Genomic DNA, 26040 nt, shown 5'->3' with positions numbered 1-26040 from the left:
TAAATTAGCGAGACTGGCTGCGCTGACGCACAAAGCCTGTTGCTAAAACAGAAACAATGATGGGATGACGTTTGCTGTAAAACGCCGCTATACATTAAATCTACAATAAGACCAGTTAATCTAACTGCTGGATGCATGTAAATGTCTAATTTGTAACCACAATACCACAGCCCAATATAGATTATTGATTAATAGTCCTCAGAGCCCTGTTTTCAATATCAGAAAGCGTATACCTCTTGCAAAGTTCAGGACTACCGTCAACCTTGACCTACATTCTGGGAAAAGTGTTACTTAACAACTGCACAGTAATTCGATTCAGGAGAATAACCTGCATTAAAACAAAAACGTCTCTAAAGAGCCGTTCTGACCATGTTTATTTTTACAGGTGGAACAAGAACGGATAAACCGACGATCAGTTAAACTAATAAATCATGATCACAAATGAATCCAAACCGCTTTTCCAAACTATCAGAAGTGAAATCCAAATCTCCCTTTTAATGTCTCTAAAGAATTTAATGGTGAACATGGCGCCAACGCCGGTATTCAGTGAGGCAGCATTGGCAACTATAACAACAATAAATAAGAAGAGAGTAGTTCTTACCTCGGTCCCTGATGGAGTGGCCCCTGGTGAATCCACTTTGCGTTTTTTCCGGGGTCCAATTGCGGCTAGTGCTGTTAGATTGGCATCTCGCTGCCTCATCTGGGCCAGCTCCTGTTGTTGCATCTGATGAAGAGAGACCGCAAGGATAAGAAAGTAAACTCACCATCTACACCGTACATGGCGTTGTATTGCTGTAGTATCATGTGTTTGGGTAAGTGAGTGTGACATGTGTAAGACATCAATACGCACCAGCGGCCTCAATGCCAACAAAACAAATTCAAACGTCCATACAAAATCGATACAAAGAGAGACCGTCATTCAGATTTACAAGCTTTGACTAACAATAACTGTCTGTGATGCAGGACTGCTTTTAAGTCTGATGGTGCCAGACTTCAAAATAATATAATTTACAACTATTCAAGCAGATCAGAGATCTCCACAGGAATTATCTGTAGCTGCACGAGTGACCGCAAAATTGTGAATTGAGATTAGATCGTTTTGGAGCCAGAACCCCTCACGTACTCCTGATGAAAATGACAGCTCAGTGTTACAATAATGGAATCGAATGTAGGAAATAAAACTAACAGCCATAGATGTTTCACTGTTCCTCCGTGTATTCTATAAGCAGAGCACTCTCCTCAGCGGAACAAAATGGAAGACTGTTGCCAGCCATTAACAGAGCTTCTCTCAATGATTGTGTGTGTAGTCACATGGTGCTGTTGTGATGTATAAAGGGGGGGGGGGGGGGGTTTGTAGAGAGGCTCTGCCCAAGGTAATGTCATGTCTAGCCCGAGGGCTGAGGGGGAACCCAGCGTTGCTGGGAGCTGCCCTTTCTATTGGGTGGAGGTGTGAGGGCCTGAGGCCATGGCACAGAGGGTGTCAGCACTCCCTCCAACATGCAAACACAGCGTACACACACACACACACACACATAGACACACACAGACACACACGTGCCTATCAATCGTGGCCACAGCACAGGGGATGCCTACCCACCAGCTTGCCTGTGTGTCTGCCCGCTGGGGGAGAGAGGCCTGGGTCGAAGCGAACAGGGACAATCAATGTGCGCCTTGATGTCTTTCATGTTCTTTTATGTTATCTCCCAGCATGTGTTCGCTGGGCGTTGGTGTTTGTGTGAGGCATGCATGTTGTCTGATCAGGGGAAAATTTCATGTTACTTTCAGATGGCGCTCTGTAAAAGGTTGCTTTGGTGTACAAAGTCTGATCTAAAATGTGCATGCAGTTGCCTCTGATTTTTTCCTAAAACCCCGCTGGCAAGGCATGCCCTTTAGGGTGTTGCCACTTCACATTTAGCACGGCGGAACTGTTGAAAGATTCAAACACGCTGACAACACAGAGCAGGGGAAATAATAGCAGTGGTACCAACCGGCTGAATCTAGACACGACGCTAACCAATAACAATATTTATGGCGAAGTTTGTGAAGTGAATTAACGTTATCAATGGTGAGCTTATTAGGCTTTGCCACAAAAACAAAAAAACAAAAAAACACAAAGCTCTGTAGGCGTGACCTTAAAGAATCCCACCACAAGTGAACTATGGCAGAGCGATAGATCAGGAGAGAGGGAGAGAAAAAAAAGCGAGGGGTCCGCTATCTCGCTGATGGCACCAGGATGCCGGCATCTCTGGATGGCAGTTGGCACCAGGCATGGGCTCCCAGCGCCCACAGCAACTGCCTGCATTTTCAGATTTATGACTGTATGATAAATGAAGACCTCATTTTACCATCTGCAGCCCTCCAGACTGCGTTTCCCGTCAGTAAAGCGGCCGCCATGACACTGGGAGACTGATTTCTGATTTCAATCTGGTGCCACTGCGCCTAGTCTACCTTCCTTTGATCACTGGCAACCGATACAACCGGAGTTGGGCTAGGCCTCCAGAGATTTCCTTTACATTGTGAGTTGCTTCGACTGAGCAGTTTAGGTGCCGGTGCCATTGTACTCTATTATATTCTTGTCTAGAAATGGGCATCGATAAGATTATATTGATGCCATTATTTTCTGCTTATCGATCAATTCCCTTATCAATTCCTCCTCTCCTCTGAATTTTGGGTTTAGGAAAAGTAGGCGTTTGTGGTTCCGTGTAAACAACAGAAATTTTATTGACTTTCTAAACAAGAAATAAGACCTTGGTCACCGGATCCTCACTGCTGCACTTGTTGACCAGAGATTTTGAAACGGTGTATTATTTTCTGATGGAACTCATGTTAAGAATGGCGTCAGTCTCCACCACTGTTCACCTTCACTGTTCTTTCACGGAACCTCCACTTTTGGAAATTATATAGACACAAAGGGAAAGAAAGGTAATGCAAGCGATTGGTACGGCAGTATTAAGCGAGGGGACAAACAAACAAAAAAAAAACAAACAAACAAAAAAAAAATTGCAAAGGTCACTACTGAAATTCTTCCCAGACTGGAAGAATAACCAGCTGGCAGGATGCATACATTTGCCAGGTCCGATCAATGGTACCACATAAATATCTGCTGTTCCAAAGTCACTTAAATACCAGTGCTTCCAGTCTGCATGTATGCCCTTTGGAGCAGGGAAAGTGGGGCTCGTAAAGTCAAATTATAAGCAAAGGTCAGACGATGTAGAACATTTTTGAGATACCACACAGAATTAATCTATGGCTTTGTTGGAAAGACGTTTATGTCTGGGCGCACACCACAGTGTTGGGTACCAATTTTATGGTCAGTGCAGAGAAACTGTGAAAAAATGTATGCAAATTCAAAGACGCGCATTTCTGGAACAATGCTTTTGCACAAAGCTCTTTCAAAGGTGATGAGTAACCTGACAAATGTGTATCAGTTTACAGGTTAATGACATCAAGAGATGTGTAATGACAGTAAAAACAGTGGATGTGAATGGCGGATAACTTTACACTTATGTGTCATGTTTTTTTTTGTTACCTCAGAATTTGACTCCAGTAGATGTGCTTGAATGTGCTTTAACAATCAAGACCAAATTACACGCATAAGATTAGTTGTGTCGTGGTAGTTTTGTCTGTAAACTTCCTCTAAAATCACATTTAATACATCTCATCTGAGAGCAGTGGATGTTTAGACATAGTTAATACATCTTCGTGTTGTAGATGGCTAGTTAAGAAATTTAACACACGGCACTTGAACAGCTGTTGCCCACAAACTAAAAGGTGGATAAAATTAAAACTTAATAAAAGCAGTGTTTTTATTGCAAATGTTTTCAATTTTCTGTTCACTATATTAGTAGTAAATAGTAGTCATACATAAGGTTTTCTTCACTAATTTGCTGTATGTTTGTGTACAGTATTAATCATTGTAACAGCCCACCGCACATTAGGTTATCCGAAACTAAGAGGAAACTGTGGTCTGGGAACGTTTTAGATTTCTCGAGTATAATTGTGAGGCGCTGTACATCATTACACAAAATGTTTAAATAGAACTTAGGAAACGCGTTTGAGTTTGTGTTCAGCAAATATAAATAACCAGATCAGTTTGGCTGTCTTTCAGCTGTTACGTGTTTCAAATGTCTTTCAGATTTTATTTGCAAGTCTAACATCAAGCCCTGTGCCCTTAATAGATTTCTGTCAAGATCTAAATACCAAATAACAGGACTTGTTTCTCATTATAGAGGAAAGAGCAGAACGTTCCCTTATGATGCAAAAAAGTCCAAAACACAGCAAGACCCTCTGATGCGCTTGGAGTCAAAAGGATGATGAGCTGGAGGAGCCATGATGGCCAACCTGCCGTTCTCCATCTCTGCTGTTTTGAACAAAGGCTTTTCTCACCAACCCCCCGCTCCTGGCCCGGGGGGCTGCTTGCGGCCCTCCAGACGCTTACAGACAGATGTCCTTGGTAGAGCAGAACACGCTCTGCTTGACGTCACAAGCAGCTACGGGGCTTTGAAGGAAGCTAAAGGGCTGTCTGCCCTGCAAAGACCATGGGTTTTGAGTCGGCCTGTCTCATGCCCTCCCAGTACAAAGCTCAGGTCACAGCAGGGAGCTTGTGAGTACGTAGACATAGCATATGCTATATTTGGAGAAAGCTTTTATTTCACTCAAGAACCTTGGAAGGAAGGGTGCATACACGTTAAACGCATGGGTGGGCGGGTTGCACTGCGAGCCTGGTTGATCTATAGAATATAATACGGCGTAGCGTGTAAGACACCACGAATGACGTAGAATCTAAAGGAATGATTAAGGATATAAATAATTTTAAATACGCGGTATCAATGCACATGGACATGGTGGAAAAAGAGGCGCCTTCTCAAGAGATTCACAAAAATCCCACGAATACATTTAAAATGATCTCCTGTTTCTGAGTTTTTTTGCTTTTATGGTTACTCAACATACAGGAAGAGACGGGTTAAAAACATTCGTTCAACACAATTGAAAACACTGAAATTCTAATTAATGAAGAAACACAGCAAAAGCTTCGACTTCAAACCAACTCTGTAGGTGTGGATGGCATCAACAGTTACACGCTGTTAACACCAGTAATAATACTATTCAGTGTCAGCAGTGCAAGAGAAGGCTTTGGCAGACACAATCATCTCATAAATTGCAAAAGATTAGATTATAAAAACAATCTGTGGCTCGGCTCACAACCGGAAACCTAAAAATACGTCCAGCTGCACAAACCAGCATCACTGTCAGAAGTATAACGTACGCTTTTAACACGTACAAATGTGTGCAGATCGGTTGTGTGGGCAGATTTTGGGCTGCAGAGAGAATACATTTTTCTATTATTTTAGACATTGTCGGTTGAGGGGGCACACTGCATGTAAATGAGATAAACATTTTAACTAACAGAAATCACCACAGAACTTACCCAGTCGATTACTATCGTTAAGACAGTTACTATTTTGGTAAAAGTTTCCTGAAATTATATATTTAAATGTGGAACTGAGGTAGCATCTGTATAAATATGCTCTTATTTGCATATAAGATCAGAGCAGAAAGTTGAAAATGGGATTAACTCAAGATCAAAATTCTTGTTTCAGATTCATTTTTCTCTTTTAATCAGTCAACAGTCTGGGAGAAGAAAATCTGTTTATTTTATTTCATTTTTTTTATATAGCACATTTAAGACAAAAGACGTTGACCAAAGTGCTGAGATAGCGAGCAAGCGTCCAAGAATAAGATGGAGAATGCATAGAACTACATAAATAAAATAAATAAAAGAGAGTAAAATATACACAAAAGAAATAAGGAGAATAAAATCCACATAAATAAAAAAGGGAGTAAAAATCTACACAGAATAAAATAAAATTAAAGAGTAAAAAAAAATACAGGACAGAAGAGAGAAGTGGCTGGGGATGAATCGGCTCAACATGAGTTAAAAGCCAAAGAATACAAATGTGTTTTTAATAATGACTTAAAGGTCACTAAGGTCGGGGCGATGCTCTGTGGTAAACTGGTCCATAATTTCAGAGCAACCACCACAAAGGCTCGTTCTCCTTTAGATCTGAGCCTGGACGTTGGGACCTTCAGGAGTAGCTTGTCAATGGAAGACCTCAGTGTTCTAGTTGTAGGAGTGTGAGGACAGATTAATTCGGCTAGAACCGGTGTGATGTGGTCACGTATTTTTGTGTCGGTCAAGAGGTGGGCAGCAGCCCAGAGTGCTGGTCTAAGCCGACATGAAGGGAGATACAATAGTCTAGCCTAGACAAAATAAAAGCACGGATCTCTCTCTCTCTAAGTCATTGGGTGCGAGATACGGCTTAACTTTGAGAAGCTAGAAATCGAAGCTAAAAGAAGGCTCCTTTCACCACAGAGCCAATTTGCTTATCGCATTTAAAAGCACTGTCAAAAATAAAACCCAGGCTTTTGATAAAAGCACAATTTTTAGTAGCCAGGGGGCCCAGGGCAGCATTGGAGTCACTGGAATGTTTTGGGTTGCAATGACCTCAGTCTTACTATCGTTTAAATTTAGAAAGTTAATGTCCATCAAAGATTTAACCTCATGAAGATAGTGTAGCAGTGGTTGCAAAGGATCCTTACACTCAAGTTTTTAAGGGAGGTAGATCTGGACATCGTCAGCAAAACAATGAAAAGAAACTGAGTACTTGCGGAGGATAGAGCCTAGAGGAAGCAAATGTAACGAAAATAGTGGTAAACAGCAGTAAATCAAGCTACAAAAGATACAGAAACAAACTCTCGTCGGCTGAAACGAAACCGTAAAGTTTGATTAATGTAAAGGCTTCTGAAAGATTTAAGGCTCAGAGTAAGTTGTGTAGTAAATTAAACAACACATATACTGTACGTGTGTTTTGGACACTTTCTTTCTTCTAGTCTTAAAAAAATGGTATTGAGACAAAACAGCACAAAATCTCCAAATTGACCAGTGCATGGAAAAAGTATATTTTCTCTAGTAGTGTCTGTCCTTAATATTTAATAAGTTGTTAGTCTGGCTAGGGGTATGGCTCTGAGGAGCTCAGTGTCAGTCAACTGTTAGGCTCATGATAGCGGGAGGAAGAATCCTTATACACTCGGTTGTACTTCGTGCTAATTATAAAATGTTTGCTTACATGCTAAATTAGGACGGTGAACATGGTTAACATCATGCATGCAGGCGTTACCACTGTGAGTAGGTAACATGCAGGTGTAAAGAGTTGCTAGCTTTAGTTAGCATTTGATGAAGTGAAACTTAACACAAAAATAATCCAAACACAATGGCTATATGTGGTTACAGACACTGCGGAACGTTGATTGATGTGTAAAGATCCTTAGTTCACGCACTGCAGTACTGGCAGCACTGAATGTCCCTTTGTGTGCATTTTCCCTCCGCTTAACACGGGTGTGTGTTGACATTTTATGTATGTGTTTTATGTATGTTTGTAATCCATGCATCTCATTCACCTGACACCCACATGGTCGGCATTACGTGAACATCTGTGAGCTGCATCTTGAGGCCTTTCTTCATGTGAAGTGCCTGGCAGTTAGTTTGCTGCAGGGAGAGGGGCCATTTGCAGTAACCCATCAGATTTCACTCCTCCATCTGCACCCGTGCACTACAAACAACGACGAGTCGAGTCCCAACCTGCTAATGCGGGCAAGGCTGTGTCTTAAAACTGGATAGATACGTGTGCGGCTTCGTCGTTAGAACTCGGTAATTACTTATGGTAGAGTTCCTCAAAATAAAATATTGATTCCGTGTATAAATAAATGCAGTACGTGTGTTGTGCGCTTGAAGTTACACTACACTGTTTTCAATGTTGAATAACTCGCACAGTAACATCTGTTACAGTGGGCTTTTTCATGGCACATTCGCCAGCAAATATATAGACACTCTTGTATAGATCCTATAATCCTGAATAACGTACAATACATCACTCAACTGAGGTAGAAAATGTGTAAAAGAGGCACCTAAATACGTTGAAATTCGGTTTTATTGCCCAATTTGAACACATAAATCTCCTTAAATATTCTGGTCAATCTGGTTGTGATTATATTATTTTACCTATGGAGATGAATTCAAAATACATGCATGAGCTAATAGTCTTGGCTCAGCCTGTTCCATTTCCTCTGAAGCCGAGTGTGTCAGTAGTGCTTCCAGGGCCAAGGACCAATTATTTAGAGCCCTCAGTCATCCCCGGAGCGAAGGTCATTATGTTAGTGTCGCTATCATGACTCCTCGGTTCCTCTTCATCTGCAACTTATTTGCAGGAATTAAACTGTATAAAGGGACACTGTATGAAATGTGTGAATAACTCGAACGTGTCAGACAGACTTAACTTCGGTATTATTTCTATAAATAATAACATTTGCACGGCACATTTTACCAAGGAACACTGTTTAATGAAGGAGCCAGAAATCAGTGTTAAGCAGATTCTGACGGCGTTTCACCGGAGCGACAGTGGGAGAGCGGTGATCATTAAAAATACTGCTTATCTAAGGGAAAATTTCCTACTTTAAATGTTCTCTCGCTTTGTCTCATTCCACGCTGCCGTGCTTCGTCTAGCAGTCCTCTCTCCTTCCCTCTCTCTTTTTTTTTTTAACATTTAGATTCGCCGCTCGTCACCTTCTATTGATCACGCCTAATTTGCATCCACGAAAAGATGAGAACTCAGATATTCACACTCCGAGAGAGGACGATCTCAATGATTTATTCATTTCCAAATCAAAAAAAAAAAAAAAGGAGTGAAAGGAAGGTAGATGAGAAGGGGAATCTTCATAGGCAGCAGGCGACTAGCAGGCTCTGAGGCTGGGCTCTTCTTCCCCACACCGCCCCCAGGCACATGGTGTGCAAGTCCTCCTAATTAACAAGGTGAATCATGCTGCCGCTCTCTAATTAGCCAACATGACAATCTAATGGAAACATGCAGGCCGAGCTGGCACACTTAGCATCACCTCGCCAAAGACCCGCGCTACTGTCCTTCCCATAAGAATTGCGCACAAGTGACACCTCAGATTCTGAATGGAAAACAAGCGAAGAGGTGGAGCACCGCAGTTCAGGGAAGTGTATTTTTGGGAGAGGTCAGAAGGGAGAAGTCGGCTGATGGGGGTGAGGTATTATTCTTCTCCTCTCCTATCCTGTGCTGCGCGGTGTTTGTTGCCTAATTGAAACATGTCCTGCCTCCTGCCTCCCTCTCACTTATATCCCAGGCACAGGAGGCTGGCACCTCGCCACCAGCATAGCTCAGCATGCCCAATTCCCCTGTCGCTCGAGTCCCAAGGAGTGCTCCAGCGCACAAAGAGAAAAGTGAACCTACAGGCTTGTACGGCATGTAGACGAGTCGCTATCTTCCTCTGAGGCAAAAAAAAAAAAAAAATCTCCCTTTTTTTGTTGTTTTCCTTCTCATTACAGCACTTTGTAATATTCGAAAACACACAGGAACACCAAAGGTACTTTTAAAGCCTGCTTCTATTTTTTCTTGTAATATGTCTTGAGGTGAAGAAGAAAAAAAAAACTGAAGTTGAGACTACAGACAACAAAGCAACAAATAAAAACAGGGTATACTACTTAGTAGCCCGCACATCTTGAGGACCTACAAAACAGCTTTTTCTTATCTTTCTCATCTGATCATTTCAACCGCTTCTAAGGTACCTCAAAGACGTAACAGGAATCCGTTTCATAAAATGACTCATTTGCAAACAGGCTTATCGTCCTTGCACTCGAGCAAAACGTGCTCTCGACTGAGCTGACCACAGTCGGCGCTGCTCTTGTGAAACAAACGCATTGTGTAGGCCAAAAGACGAGAATAAAACAGCTATGAATTGGGACACGCAGAACAGCAGGAATTCTCTTTGAAAGTCGGCTCAGAGAGGGAGAGAACACGGAGGAGGGTAGCAGGCTTTTGCCCTGAGGCCTACCTAATGGGGGAGAGTGCCTCTTTGAACAGAGCAGTTTGTGGAGGGCCAGAGGAGGAGAGCCTATGAACTCGCAGATATAACTGGCCTAATAAGAACTAAGGAGCTGTAACATTGTCCTCTGACACACAAGGGACTCTCAGAAGTGTAAGGCTCAGGCTGATGGTGCTTGCAGCGTGGGCGGATACCAGCCTCTCCGTGACCTGGTCACTTGTGGAGGATGCCGGGCGAATCATGGCACGTATGTGCGTTATAAGGCCTGATCTAAGGGGTTAGGGTCTTAATAACAGACAATATTAATGTTTACATTAACTTTGTGTGGGCAAACGCGCCAAATATGGTAAATTTAAAAAAGGGTTTGCATATGTCACATGAATATTATTCTAAATGAATTCATAGATTCTAACATACATGATGCATAACTGCAGGCTTTTTAATTTGAGCCACGCAGGGTTCAAAGTTGAGCGAGGGCAGAATTAATTTCGGTGGAGGTTCGAGACATTTCAAGCAATGCTGCTGCTGCTGCTGCTGCGTCAAACGGGCAAAAGAAAAAAAAATCTCTCAATGCCTGAAGAAGAAAAAATATTTGAGGAAAATTATTCTAACAAAAACCTCTGAGATTCCCATTGGAGAGCTCACGGTTTCACACAAGGCTTCTGGAAACACTCAAAGCTAGAAGTGGAGTTTTGCTGCAAGGGCACGGTAACGTAGGAGAGGAGAGGAGAGGAGAGGAGAGGAGAGGAGAGGAGAGGAGAGGAGAGGAGAGGAGAGAAGTTCTGCCACATACTCCACCCCACATCATCTAAAGGTCTACCAGTCATTGGGCTATCAGTGGGAGAGTGAGAGTATCTTAACCATTTTTTAAAATCTTTATTTATCCAGGGAAGCTTCAATGAGCTTCATGCTGCTTTCTAGCAACTCTCACACCACAGAGTTGAGAGAGAGGAGAATATGAGCCTTGTGTTGAAAATATGCACACATGTTCCGGTTTTGGTTCACTCCTGTGGTGCTGCTTTGCACAACACCAGCCTTGCAAGGCGATCTCAATCTTCTTTAAACCCCCTTTCGGTTTGTCTTTATCGTGGCAGCTGACAGATATGCTCGGAACTTTAGCCATTTTAGCATTAAACTGGGATTATTCTCAAATTGTTGCCAGGAAACAACAGGGCCTCGGTAGCTTAGGGGTTAACTCGCTGACCACGAGCTCCCTCAGCTTTACTGGTTCGTGTCCAGCTGTGGATCTTTGATGTGGTCGCCCCACCTCTCCACTTTTTATTTACCATTGTTTTGCTGCTGTCAGCTACCAGATAAACACTGACGACACTGAAAATGGCTTTGAAAGCCGGGACACCTAGCTGCGTCTCTTCTAGTTTCCATTCTGCGCATGATTACAATAATTAACTTAACATGATGGATGACGGCACTTCAGAATCTGCGGAAGACTTGACTAACATTGTAACTGTCCCAAAGTGTGTAATTTCATGTGAAGTGAAATTATTTCCCCTTTCTTCTGAGCAGCTTGTTGCACTGCAACAGATAAGGCACTCTCTGTTTCATCCAGTCTGAGCCTCCTCTCTTATGGAGGCGAGACTTTTCACCCTGACTCCTGAACGTCACAAATATTAACTGTGGTCACATGAGGAAAGGCAGCTTCTTGATAGGATGTTTTTCTTTCTCTCAAATACCAATAATTTAAAAACTGTTTGAAATAAGTATTTGTAATACTAAAAATGTTATTCGGTTCGGCTCCACCCTTAATATGTCACTACTGTGTACGTCTTCTTTTTAAAAATCACCTGCAGCAGCACATCTGTGGCAGCTTTTGCATCTCAGAGTGAATGTGTGTGGCTGAGACTCTTTCTTCTGGAGCCTGAACAGGTCGGGCACGCTGCTTGAGCAACAGTTCGAGATAACCGACTCACACGAACTGTGCCGCGCGGAGGAAATATTAGTGTTCTCGATACGACGCCGTTTGCTTTTCGGAGCCGAAACAGACTCCAACAGGAGCTTTTGGCCAAAAATTTCGGCCAGCTGTAGCGGCCAATTTGTCTTCCCCCTCTCCCCTCGTCCCTCTTCTCCTGTCCTCTTTCCACTCCTCTTCTCCAGTTCACTCGTTTCCCCGCGTCCAGTTGCGCCTGCAGACGCGGTTGCGATGATGAATCTGTGGCTGCAGTGTGTCTGTGTGTCTGACAATGTGATGTATCTCCACTGGCCTTAACTCCCTCTCTATCTCTCCACCGGCCCCATCGACCCCCCCCCCGCGCCCCAGCCCCATTCGCGTTTTCTCTCCATCTTTCTGTCTCTGTCTCAATGTCTCCGTCCCTCTCTCTCTCTCCCTCTCATTCTCTCACTTTCAATGATTAGGCATCGCCTGGTCCCCTCCCTCAGTGATGGAACAGACAGAACACACAGACTCACCAACAATAACAACAAACAGGAACTGAGCTTCACGATTTGCCCATTGATTTTCACTGGGGGCATTTTTGAAATAGCCCATCTGACCTTTCGGCCAAATGGTGGTGAATGGAGGAAACAGACGCTCTCTCTCACGCAAAACCTCTGCCAGCGACTATCTGACCGGCTTCGCTCCCGATGGCAAGGGGTTTATGTTGCAGGTGCAAATACATAAGCGCAGACACATCAGTGCACCAAACTAAAACCATACGGCCCCTCTAGAAAGACTTAATGAGGGCAATTTCTCAATCACAATCTATAATAAAATCCACTGAACAGAACAATCTACTGACGATTGTGGTGTCTGAAGTTCAATTTGTACTAATTAATGGAAGAGACTGTGGCAATCTATTGTGTTAGTAGCACAATACTATTCACAGTGACACTGACGCACAGCTATCAGCCACATTAAAATCAACATTAAACATCTAATCAACATTAAAATCACCAACAGGAGAAGCAATTGAATGTTCCGCTGTGAAACATTTGGACGTGGCATTCGTGTGGATGTTACTCAGACATGTACCACCCACCTAGACCAGACCAGACCAGACCAGACCAGACCAGACCAGACCAGGCACCCCCACCCCATGGCAGCAGCCATCCCCAGCAGGATGCAGCCTGACACAGACACACACACAAAATCAGTTTAGGAACAACTAAAAAAAAAGAAAGAAGAAGAACAGCACAAGGTGTTGACCTGGCCTCCAAATTCACTAGATCCCAAACTGATCAAGTATCGTGTGGGATGATCCACAGAGGCCCCCCCTCTCAACCCACAGGACTTAAAGGCCCCCACTAACAACACCCTCTTGCCAGACACCACAGCTCAGAAGCCCCATGTCCATCCTCTGATGAGTCCCACACAATATTAGAAAGGTGTAAGTATTTTAATCCTAACCTTAACACCATCCACTGAGAAGCTTTAATGGGTTAAAAAAATATACATTTAAAAGGTAGGCCTTTGTACACATACATACTTTTATGTTAACCGAGAGTTCCAGAAAGAAACACATCTCACACAGCGAGGTAATCTCAAATTTTATTCAGTGTTTTTTTTTTACTAACTCTCCTCCTGTCATTAACATTTATGGACTGTGAAATGGCGGGAACAGACCATTTTCTTATAATATGCAGTCTGTGTGGATCTGTAGAAGACAAAAAGTACCACGGCGGATGCTCACTGTACGAGGGTAAGAGGGATCCCTGCTCTTCCTGAGCTTCGCCCCCTTTGTTGTGAAGTTTTTCACCAATGATTCAATTAGTCTCGGTCAAATTCTAAAAACTCGTGACTTGCAATTTTTGCAAATTCAAACTAAGCTCGGCCGTGCGTAACATTCATTTGCCGCTCAGGTGTCACACCTGTTACTTCAGACTAGATTCTAGGTCTGCAGTAGCGCTTGCACGGTGCACTGTATCTGCCTTTTTAAAAACAAATCATGCGCAAGCTCCATTTAGACGCAGACACTTGGTTGGAGTACATAACAAGGTGTAATTCCATCTCCCTAAAAATGATGATTGTTAGGTGGTTGTTATTTATTTATTTTTATTTTTTTTTGTGCGTGTGTGTGTGTGCATGATCCAGCAGAGAGGCTGGCTCTTCCGCCCGTTGCCTGGAAGAGTAGCTCGGGCTCATTATCCTGATGAAATTTGCGCAGATGTGTGAGCTGCCGACAGACTCTGCAGTGACACAAACAGCCAGCTCTGTCCCCTTGAGCCTGTCAGGTGATGAAAACTGAAGAGGCACGGGGGCTGAGAAACGACGGCCATTAAGCAAAAAAAAAAAAAAAAAACGAAAGAGGTGAGGGGAGGGCGGAAGAGGGGCGCTCTGCGTGTGAGTGGGTGGGGAGGTGGTGGAGTCTTCCTCGTCTCTATCTAGTGGGAGAAAGCATTACATAAAGTAACAATTTCCAAAGCACCTTCTTAAAATTCCAGATGAAAATGAAACTGCGCGCACACACGCGCGCGGCGTCTCCTCACGAGGCACTAATCTGGCCGTATCCAGATGACGAGCGGACTGCCACTTAACAGGGAGGAGATCCACTTTGATCGCGTGGACCCCGGGGCAAACCTATCGCGCTGCCTATTACGCTGCTTCATTTGCATATGCGGGGCTTATGGGTAGGCTGAGATCTAGTGTGAATGTTCTAAACTGCGGCGGGGCTCACTGTTGCTAGAAAGAAAATGTCCAAGAGAGACGCAGAGGCAAGACAGAGCGCTGCCAGTAGCCCGGGGTACGCAAAGTCAGCTTGTCACTTGAAGGTCAGAAGTTCAACGCTGCAGACGAGCTCAGAACATCCCCAAATTAAACACTTTGGCAAAACAACAAACACAGGAATGGGCCTTGAGCGAGACAGTTACAATTACCCTTAAATAAAACTGTCCAGCATTTAAAAGAGAGCTGTCAGTTGGGAAAGTGTCGACCTGGGTGAGGATAAATTAGGGTGCTGGCGAGAAAAGAGCGCGCATGCTCAGTAAAGTTTCTTATAAGAATAAGTAACTTAAAAGAAACCGCGTCTGCTCCTTAAATTCTACATCAACGAAAACAACAACAGGTGAGCGGCGCTTGTTTTATCCTCCTGCCTACTTTATGGAAGCTCCATGCAGTCCTCTTGATCCTTGTTAGCGAGCCAAGGACTGAAAGCACCCAGTGAAGTTATTCCGATGTAAACAAAACATTAAAAAAAAAAAAAAGAAGGAAAAAAGGAACGCAAACTTCCGCTGTGAAAGAGCTACTTCGCTTGCGTAAACAACAATAATCACGCACTAAAAGACGAGTGGACTACTTTCTGTGTCCCACTGGGAATTCAATCTTTACAAGACCTGCACTTTAGATAAAGAGGATGGAGCGTTGTACCACCGGAAAGAAAAAGCGCACTATATCTGTTGAAACACTTCCCAGCTTGCAACACACGCTGGATGTTGCGCCTCGGCCTGTCGGGAAGGAGGAGAACTCTTTTACTCCTTTCTTGTAGTAGAAGTTAATGCAGAGCATGCAGTGGCACACCTGAAACCCCTCATTCATCATACAGTATAGTTTCACGCTTTTAACGAATGCTGTTTGTGCAACTCTCTTTAAAACGTAATGTGTTGTTGCACCAAGAGGGCTGGGAGAAAATTAACATAAAATGTAAACAAATGTGCATCTAAGATGAGATACAGATGTGCAAAAAAAGTGTCTGAGATGAGGAAATGCATGGTGAGTATATGCTAATAGCCCATCTACATAAAAAGAAAAAAAGAAAAAGAGGCAGGACTCGGTGAACAGTCAGTGGAGTCAAAATTCACGAGTGATGCAAGATGAAGAGGCCGATATTGGCGATGAAAAGAAAAAAGAGATGAGGGGTGGAGAAAATGGTGGGTGTCCTGGGCGCGCGCAAAATAATTTTCCACACACGGGCATCAATCGGCGCAAATAATTCCTCAAACTTTTTCAAGTCTGACTTTAAATGGCATTACATATGTAGTGAGGCATGAAAAATTAATATGCTGGAGTCGGGGAAATGTCAAGGGTAATGATCTCCGCAGCAGCTTACCTCCTTAGCTTTCTGTTTCAGTCGAGCTTGCTCTGGGTCCTCTTGCCGGGAGCGACTCTGTGGAGTAAAGGAAAAAAAAGGGGGGGGGGGGACACAGGTTAACAGCTGGTTTAAGGAGCCCACCCGCCCCCTGTTCGCCGCTCATCTGTTGCTGCTGCAGCAGCAAAAATAGTGCAAAATGGGAACAGGATACAGAGGTGTCAAGGACATCGTATTTGAATTCAGAGAAGTGCAATGGAGCGCCCCCCGGGGGGCAGTGGCCTTTAAACCCGCTCCAAATCCAGCCCTAAATAAGCCGCTGGAGGGGGATTCTAATCAAAAGAGGTTATTAAAAATTCTGCACGTGCCAGCACACACACACACACACACACACTAACACACAGGGGAAAGGATGTTGGTGACTATCAGTGGCAGTGGCTGTCTGTGTGTCACTGCGAGCCAGTGTGGCTATCCGTTGCTCCCTGTGCGTGTGTGACTGTGTGTGTGTGTGTGTGTGTGTGTGTGTGTGTCCCTGGCGTAACAACACAGCACTTCTATTTTAATCAGCAGCTAAGATCTGGGTGAATGTACTTGTCCCTGGGAATCCTTCACCACACAGCCAAATGTACATGTACGGCTGACCACTGCAGGCAGTACAGGCGGATTATGGTACTACACACCAACCCAATGTTGTTTGTGACTCCAGACATGATCCGCATAGTTTTATTTTTTGCCGCATTAACCAAAAATTAGGCCCCGTCCACGACAAACCCTAATACTTTAGTGAAAACACGTCACTGACTGAACTGACTGACTCCTGTTAAGGTGAAGCTGATTTTACATTTAATGTCGAAAATCTGTCTAGCGTCAACATTCAGCATCGGATGCAGAGCCTCCTTCTGAAATAGCACGTCCCTCTCCCACTCTCTGTTTCTCGGACTCTCTTCCAGTAATGTCTCACGGACAGAGAGCGGCTCCTCCTAGCCTCGTTTGCTAATTGGCTTTAAATATATCAGGCAGTTCACGTACTGGTCGGTATCTCAACTAAGACTAATGTGTTTGCCCTCCAGTCGGCCGGAGCATCCCTCAAGACTTGAGTCATATTTTAAATGGCCGGCACAGTGGAAGGGCGGGCTCGTTGAGAGGGAAGGCGGGGAGAAGACGGGGGTGGAAGGGATTATTTCAGCGCGTTTCTTGTTCAAGAGGTCAAATTAGCGGGCGCTCGAGCAGGAAAGAGGCAGGCCGGGGAGGCGGGTGGCGGCGGGGCCGGAGAGAGGGAGGGGTAGGTACAGATGGACTGTTTACAAAGGGCAGCGGTGCCACCGGCATGCTTTACATCTCCTCTGTCAGCTGCCCTGGTTTTCCCACTTACAGGAGAGAACAGAAGGGAGAAGAGGAGCGGGTGCCCGATGCTGACAAGCTTTGCTGGGTTAGACGTAATGGAGTGTACTGTACTTAAATAACACAGTGTTGTACTGTATATCATCAATCTACGATACCGAATGTATTCCAGTGTGCTGTGGTCAGATTTCATGTTTTCTACCTTCTACCTAGTTTCTAACATTGCCCAGAATGAATTCTGAGAACCACCAGAGGGTTGTACTTGTTCCTTAAAGCAGTGGGTTGTATGTGGAAAGTTAACTTAACGTTGAATATTCTGTCAATATATTCTCCCAAAGATGAAGTCCGGTGAGTGAGAAACTTGTTATTCCTCTCGCAGTAATCGCTGGTGAATATATTTATGATGAGTTTATTCTTATTTCCTTCCTTCCTTCTTTCCTTCCTTCCTTCAACACGCAGAAACCAATCACCAAAACAAAGCTTCACCTGAAATCTGTTTTTGCAATGAAATCTTTAACAAGGAGTCAGTCATGTGATGTCTTCTGGCTGCATATGATTACGGGGCATCGAGAGCTTTAACAAATTCAGCGATGTCCTGAACGGCTGAACATGAAGCCGTGTGCAGTACAAAAAAAAAAAAAAAAAATGTCCTTTTAGATTAAAGTGAACTGAAGAAAAAGCATTAAAAGGAGCAACGGTGGCAAGAAAAAAAAATTAAAACTAAAATCACGTTAGGTCCTCAGAATTTTTCTTACACTATTTAAGTGTTTTAGGATGGATTTTTCCTGTTTTCCCTTAAATCAGCCGGTTATACTGTCTGCACAGATCAAAGCCTGGGCACTGATAAAGCAGACGCTATAATTATGTTTGTGCTACAGAAAAAAAAGAAGATGTAGGAAACAGATATAGAACTCATGATCAAATAGTAAGAAAACTACTTATACATTATAATGCATTTGTGTAATACATTATACAATAGTAGCCAAAGATCTGCTTCGGAAACTTCTTAAATTAGAACGCCAAGGCAAGAAAGAGCCAAAAAGCCATAGACGTGGCCCTGAGGTGAAGTCGAACTTTCCTCGGCAAAGCTCATGCAGTCCAAACAGCCTTGAGGTAAACCCTCCAAACAAGAACTTAGCTACATTTGCAAAAGTTCTTCCCTAATCCTGTTAATAAAAGAAGCTTTCCGCAGTAATAAAACGATTAGAGTGTTCAACCAAGTAGAACTAGGAAAAGACAAAGAGGATCTAAAAGCCGCACAATTCTTTTATTAAACAACACACTTTGGAGGGTTGTTTCTTGCTGAGCCAATGTCTTTTTTTTCCACAACTGACCCTCTGAGACTATCTGGATGCTCCTTAAAGGAAAAAAACAAAAAACAAAAACAGACAGGTCAGGAAGTTTGGTGGACAGCGTTCATCAATGAGAGGATTTTCTAATATCCTGCATGGCAGGACTGGAGCGTAATAATGCAATTAAGACAGTGAGGTGTGCTGCAATGAGAATCTTTACTGTGGGACATTGGCTCCATTCAAAATTAATTAAATTAACCTAGCTTTCTGCTAATGTTGCACTGCGGGGCATTTTCATTTGCAAAAGATTCTGTCTTTTTTTTTTGGGTCAGCGGTGATCTTTCTAAGTTTGAAGACCTTTTTTTTTTACTTAAAGATAAATGTCACTACATACAGAGAGCTGACTGGACAGCTGATAGAGCTGTGGGATAAGTGTCGTGTAAAAGTAGAACCCGTACTAGGTGAACCTGTGTATGCTTATATGTTTCTTGTGTCAGAGCCACAGTGATCAGATCGATCATCTGGTTATATTTTAATCTGCTAGCTACAAATTTTGCCAAATTTGTGGAAGTCAATTCTTAACCCTCCTCTCCTCATTTAGCAAAATGCAATAAGTGATGCATTTGTAGAGGCAGTGACGACTTTAGCGCCCTGACTCCATTCCACAGGTCAAGCACAAATTTGGACCAAGAGACATTCTAGCTAGGAAGGAAACATCACTTATACACAAATTCTATTTATGGACTTTATATTTACAGTGTTTGGGAAAAGAACTGCATATTTTTTACTGTAATATCTATTTTTGTCATTATTGTTGAGTGAATCTGCTGTTTTCAAAGTGCACCCGTCAGGTATGTCAGCACAACCACATATTCACCATTTTCCTTTTAAATTTAAACTAAGCATCTCTCTCTGCTCACAATGACCAGTTTAGTTATTCCAGACAATAAGTGGAATCATCATACAATGATGTGGTGATGGCGGTAACGACCTCACATCATATAACGATGACATAATTGACACTCTGAGAACATCTGTCGTCTTTTGTCTTGAAGCTAATGCTCTGTTTCACCTGAGCTGTCAGGGCTTATGATAGAGGGGTGTTTTGCAGGTTGTACACGGGAGGGTGAGGGGGGTGGGTGTGTGTGCGCGTCGCCTGTACGGTGCACGGGGGGCTGCTACTGATTCCCTTCTCCTCGCTGTGTCCGGGGAGGAAGAGCCAGGACAGAGGAGCCCCGGGGCCAGGAGCCTGCGAGGACGCACGGAGGTCACTTCATCCACTGGTGTCACACTCTAATTCATCTGTCAGGGCCTGCGCAAGATCAACACGCGCCACACACGCGTACACGCACACACCCGTACACAAGCGCACACTGTTGCGCGGGGGACACAACAAGTTTGGCACGCAGCGGCGTGCAGCAGGGCGGCAACTTACCTTGGCGGCTTTCAGAAGTATCTCTCTCTCCTGCTCGTCCTTCCTCTGCTTCTCGATTCTCTCCAGCTGCTCGAAGAAGCGAAGCTGAGAGCGGACGTCTGCAGACTGCTCGTAGCACTCCTCGTCCTGACGAGCAGACACAGAGTGACAGTGGAATGAAGAGCGCAGCCCCATTAGGGAAACGATCAGTTCATACATGTATATATATATATTTATATACACAGAGAAATATCTGATTGTAGAATATTTGTCTGATGTCAATGACAAGAAATTCAGAATATAATGGAATTAAGACACTGAAGAAAGACGGAGTTTGACGACACAAGTCATAAATTCCCTACCAGTCACTACTATCGCTGCCATCTTTTTCAATTCACTTACTGTAAACAGAAAACTGGTACTGCCCTCTCCAATATGTCAGAGCTTAACATGATACCTTCAAAATAATTCAACAATAAGATGCTTATTCCCACATTTAAAAACATTAAACTTGGATATATTATGGCCGTTGCGCTGCTCTGTTTGCCGGTCGACTCACCCATTAAGCAACAAATCACTAAGCTGCAGTTACAGAGCGATACTATATCACTCATTTGAGCTGTGTTTCTGTCCACACAGCAAACTGGAGGAAAACAGTCGCTCTCTTTTTTTTTTTTTTTAGCAGTTTTTCTTTTTCTGGTCTCTAATCACCCCTTGCTATTCATCAGCAAAATGTGCAACTATTTTCGGTAGCTACTATAGATAATAACTGTGTCTTTCTGCTGCAGTGACAGTGACGAGGCCGAAACTGGCGGTAAAGCTCTGTGAAGCAGAGAGGAACAGCAGACTGTAGGAGTGCGCAAACTATCGTCATCTAATTTGTTATTATCATAAATTATCATCACAAACGGTTAAGAGTCAATACTTCTGCCGAGATCCGTTGTCATCCTTACTCTGTGCAGTGACTGTATCCGTAGTAGACGATTTCTATGTAAACCTATTAAAATCTATAACTACAATCAATGACTGCACTCAGTAAATACATTAATAGCACAACATGGAATTACCTTCAGCCTTCGCCAGTCTCAACACATCAGCAGACTTTAACACACCAACTTTTTCTATTTACAGACACCGCTTCTCTTTTCACATGTCACTTCGCCGCCCACTTGGGAAATGGGAAGGCAAGAGTGAAAACAACTTTTGTAGGTCATCAAAAGTTAATAGGATAATTGCTTGTTTTACATGTTTGTGTGCGAGACTGCATGCGTCTCTGTGCCGCTACGTTCTCAGCTTGATTTCTATATCGCTCCCTTTCTCTATCTGCGTTGCGTGTGTGTCAGGTCTGCGTGTGCGTTTCCACGAGTGGATGACAGACGCAGAGTGGCACGGAGCACAAAGGCAGATCAGAGGAGGCTCATCACCGGCACCTCCCCAGCCCACCCTCCCCTTCCCCTCTCTCCCTCTCATCCAGCCTCCCTTGCCTTTGTTGCAGCGCTGAGCCTGCACTCTTGCCGTAGCTCGCGCTGAAGCCCGGTTGCTCTTTAAGGCCGCTTTGTCTTTCGGTCTTTTTCTCTCTCTTTTTTTTTTTTTCCTCTTCTTCTTCATTTTTTTTTTTTCGCTGATGTCAACAGAGTGGCTTCACAGAGCTCCGTGCCTCTCTCACACACACCTCATTTACAAAACCACAAGAAAGGAGAAGAACGAATGGAGAGAAGAAGAAGCACAAAACAAGATGGGGACAGCTGTAGCAGGGCTCTTCCTCCCACCTCCTCTTCCTCCCGTCTAGGCATCAAGGAAAGCCCCATTTTTCAAAGTTTCCCCCAGTTTTCACAGCAATGCAAAGATTAAGCCGCGTAGCCGAGATGGATTCGTGCTTTAATGTGTTCCAATTAAACGTGTTTATACAGTAGCGTTCAAGGGCTACAAGAAGTAAAGTCACCAGTAATGAGAAAAGTATGCAGGTCTGCGTAGACGGGCACTTGGAAGTTCTTTTTAAAACTCGGGTTTGACTGATCGACTGGAACAGATTTCTCACTTCAACTTCTATGTGTTTATTTCGGTGGTTTACTAGCACTTTTGTTTGTAACTTAAAATGTAAGCGAGAAAAGCTGTGTATCAACTACACACCACTGTGTATCCAGTTGCACTAGTTGTGCCATGCATGCGTATCTATATTCATGGTTTGAAAACGTGGCCCCGAGTTTGAATTGAATATTTACTGAAGTTTTCCTTCACATAAAATGACTGCAAGCAACTGCCCAAGTACATGACACACATTTTACATAATTATGTTCTGTGGTTTGACCTTCGACCCGACCAACAGTTTGGGAAACGCGGAGCTGGTTCGGCCCCGTGAATAGCAAGCAGGAATGTACCTCACAGAGCAGGAATGGACGAACTAAAGGGTCCTCCAAATGGTAAGCTCAGTCCCACCAGAACAGACAAGTCCCACATACCACAAGGTGGTAATAAACACCCCTCAGTGATGCTTCAGAGCGTATTATTGCCCTCCGCAGGCTTCTTGACTACAACTGCACTTCAGATTCTGCTTGCTTTCCACGGTGTTACTGCTGCATCATATGTTTCCTGATTTCCCAAACTACTTGGCTGGTTGAAGTCAAAACGTTTGTTTGTCGCAAGTTAAAGAAAATTGGTGGCATTGAAAAGAATCTGAATTAACACGTTATTAACTAATATTAGGAACATCAGTTAATATACTGGTGTTTTTGTTATGTATCTTACATGTTTTCCATGATTCAGTCAATTTTATTTTTAACTAGTACAGGGTTTCCCATACAACGTTAATGCTATAGTGGCCCGCCAGGGTCTAATATACTCTGCCATGGTCTCATTATGACTCAGACATATTTTTGCACATTTCAGTCAGCGTTGTGCTTGCATTGTTTTTCCTATTGCTCCTGAAGGCATCTCTCCCTTCCTCTGGTCCCCAAAACCATCTCCCCCCAGCCCCTTACACACACACCGCTCGCTAACCTGCTCTGTACTCGGACAAAACAGCACGGTCAACTCACGTAGCATGAGGAGCTAATAAAAACGTACGTTACCACCACTTTTTAAAATCCAGTGTTTGTGTTCTTGAATTTTAGACCATGGGTTCTACAATTATTTAAAGAGAGTTGGCTAAACCCGAAAGAATCGACTCCAGACGTAACGTGAACTAGCTTAATGTTATAAGAGCTAGCTAGCAGTTAGATTTGAAGTCAACTATTTACTATAAATTAGATTTATTCAGTGATATGTATGTAGATTTATTTAATCTTACATACATTTGCCTAAAGAATACCACATCTCAAAAACATTTTGTTTAGTATTCAGGTAGATGAACTCATGGGTCTCATGAAATTTAGTTTGAAACATTGACGTAATATTATATTATTGGTTCATATTATCTAAAATAACCTTCATATCAATCATACCATATAGAAATAGCCTTACAGTGTTTCAAGGCCCTCTGTATATTTGTTATTATGCATGGATAAGTGAGTTCTCAATGACAAGTAAAATAACAGTTAAAATGTGTGAACTTATTGACACACATCACCGTCTACGTTGTCGGTAAAATTACGTCGTAGGAAGCTGGAGCTGTTGCGGCCAGAAAAGTAAACCCAAGTTAGTGACACTTGCAAATGGACCTTATGCCCCTTATGCTCCATTTACAAGGCGTTCAGTCTGACCAAACTTTGTCTTTCAAAAATAGAGGGTCCATTGATGCCCGACCAGGCAGGGGGAGGAGCAGGATTGACCTCTCATTCATGAAATGCTGACTAATTCGCAGCTGGAAATTTTATAGTTGGCGTCTCTGCACGCAGTGACTTGACAAAACCAACAAAATTGCAAAAATACATAGCCAATAATAATTATTTACAAAGACCATATCAGCGATGCTGTTAACTCAGATAGTTTATTAATATGCATTCCTCCTACCTTACATGAATCCAGTCGGTGCTGTGCAATAGTAGAAACCTTTTCTACCACCGTTCGTAGTCGTGACTGCGTGGCGTGTGAGATGAATGTCACTGCCTCCATGGGGACCTCCGTAACGCCAAACTTCTTAGCTGCGAAAGATACACACATGTGTAGGACAAGCTGAACCTTTTCACGATCACTACTTCATTTGTGTCACCTCTTTCACGTGTACAGTGTGTGCTGCCGCTTCTCAATCACCCAGTTCATTATTAACCACTTCAAACCAAATGAGAGTTTTATATTATAACCCCTGGTCTTACAATCTCTCTCATGTCATGTCGTCATGTCAAAGGGATAAAGCGTTTTTACCTTCTGGTTTGTCACTTGTAAAAAGGCAACAGCAAAGCAGGTCAAAAAGAGTTGTTTCTCAGAGAGACCTCGTAAAATCAAACCAACAAATGACCACACAGTTTTCATTCAGGTCCTCTTTTTCACACACACACACACACACACACATCCATACGTACTGTACTCACGCTCACATTCACTCAGAGGAACTGTCTGCATCAGGATGTGCAATTAACTCCCAGAAAGAGGACTCATCACACAGAAAAGTTAATTTGTTTCACAGTCTTAGTGTGAATTCCAGAGTGGTTTTACTAGCTGAGCTCCTTCGAGTGTGTAAACGACAGTGACCATCTCGTTTCGTCGGAGGATAATTCCGTTTCCTCGGAGCAAAACTCGTCTGAAGGCATAACAAAAGAGAGGAGGGCAGACTTTGGTGGGGTTACTATCTGTTTCCAGCTTCCTTTTAAATTATTCCATTAACATAATTTTCTCCCTGGCACCCTTTTAAGTAAACCACACCAATTATTTAAATCAGCCGAACAATACATACACTCCTCACCCGCTCATACTTTGAAACGGAAAGAGGGAACCCTGTTAGCCTCGTAATTATAATGGCAGTACATGTGGCAATGTCACAAGGTCGCAAGAAACACGTTAATAGGCTGCTGCTCCCTAAAAAACACGATCTTTCATTAATATTTCAGATAAAGTTTAAGAGACTCAACCGGAGAGAAAACTAAAACAAAGCTGGCACTGATACAAATGAATCTTCACCTAGAAAAAGCATGTTAGAAAGCTAAAAACTGACTAACGACTTACTTTGTCTTATTCATACTTGAATATTATATTATCTATCTATCTATCTATCTATCTATCTATCTATCTATCTATCTATCTATCTATCTATCTATCTATCTATCTATCTATCTAAGGAGCTAATAGTGAAAATGCAAATAATTCCAAATTTAAGCTTTTTGTAAAATAATGCAGTTCAATTCAGTTTTCAATTACATTTTATTTATATAAAATCAATAACAGTCAAACTGTCTCAAGACTGTTTACAGAACCCAGAGCCTGAAAGCCCCAGGGTAAGAGCTAAGGCGACAGTGGAAAGGAAAAACTGTCTTGAGCCAAACCAATCTAGGAATAACTGTAAACAATCAACGCTGGTCATGACCATGGATGAGGAACATAAAGCTTCGCAGATAGAAATGTAGCCCGAACAGCACAGAGCCATGTGTGTTAAATGGCCCCACCGCCACATACATCATTATTCTCTGTTAAAGTAATATAAAGACACACATGCTGCTCTGCTGTATTGTATTGTATCTGTGTTGTATCTTTTCCGCAGCAAACAGAAAACAGCTGGCGAATATAAGTTCTTTGCAGGTAAAGGATCAGACAAGAACAATGAGGAGGTGTGAAAGAGACGGTGTGGCCCTCACAGAGCTGCGATCTGAACATCAGAGTCAGTGTGAGTTACACGGAGAAACAGAAGACAGGCAAAGACAAAGAGACAGCCACAATCCACAGAAGAGCTGTGGGGGAGTCTGTGTTTTACAAGCAATGGCGATATTTGTGATATTTAATGTTACTCCATAACTGGACTACAACTCTGTTCTAATATGACTGCCATTAACCCTTTGACTTCCATGCTAAAAAATATGATTAATCATGATTGAATATCATTCATTTTTAATCTATATTAATCGCGTGCACTGCAAACTGAGTATTTTGACATAGGATTACCAAACACGACTGTACAGATTCAGACAATATAAATAATGAAGCTGTATGATGTATATTTTCGAGCTATGGTCATCTGTTCAAAAGCGCT

The 26040-nt window shown here is 43.0% G+C and overlaps 1 protein-coding gene across 5 annotated transcripts in view; it reads right to left on the bottom strand.

Moving 5' to 3' along the window:
• The window catches only part of LOC125005146 (transcription initiation factor TFIID subunit 4-like), an 87572-nt gene that overhangs the window by 28208 nt on the left and 33324 nt on the right, over positions 1 to 26040 (bottom strand). For all 5 annotated transcript variants that reach the window (XM_047580194.1, XM_047580195.1, XM_047580197.1 and 2 more), the window contains 4 exons: positions 23874 to 24004; positions 19947 to 20072; positions 15900 to 15956; positions 602 to 724 (listed from right to left, as the gene is read on the bottom strand). In XM_047580194.1, the coding sequence (XP_047436150.1) occupies positions 602 to 724; positions 15900 to 15956; positions 19947 to 20072; positions 23874 to 24004 (437 nt within the window). The remainder of the gene's footprint in view (positions 1 to 601; positions 725 to 15899; positions 15957 to 19946; positions 20073 to 23873; positions 24005 to 26040) is intronic.

This window comes from Mugil cephalus, chromosome 3, assembly GCF_022458985.1.
Source record: "Mugil cephalus isolate CIBA_MC_2020 chromosome 3, CIBA_Mcephalus_1.1, whole genome shotgun sequence".
Taxonomy (NCBI): Eukaryota; Metazoa; Chordata; class Actinopteri; order Mugiliformes; family Mugilidae; genus Mugil; species Mugil cephalus.
The sequence above is the reverse complement of the archived record's forward strand: the minus strand, read 5'-3'. Positions and strand labels throughout refer to the sequence as shown.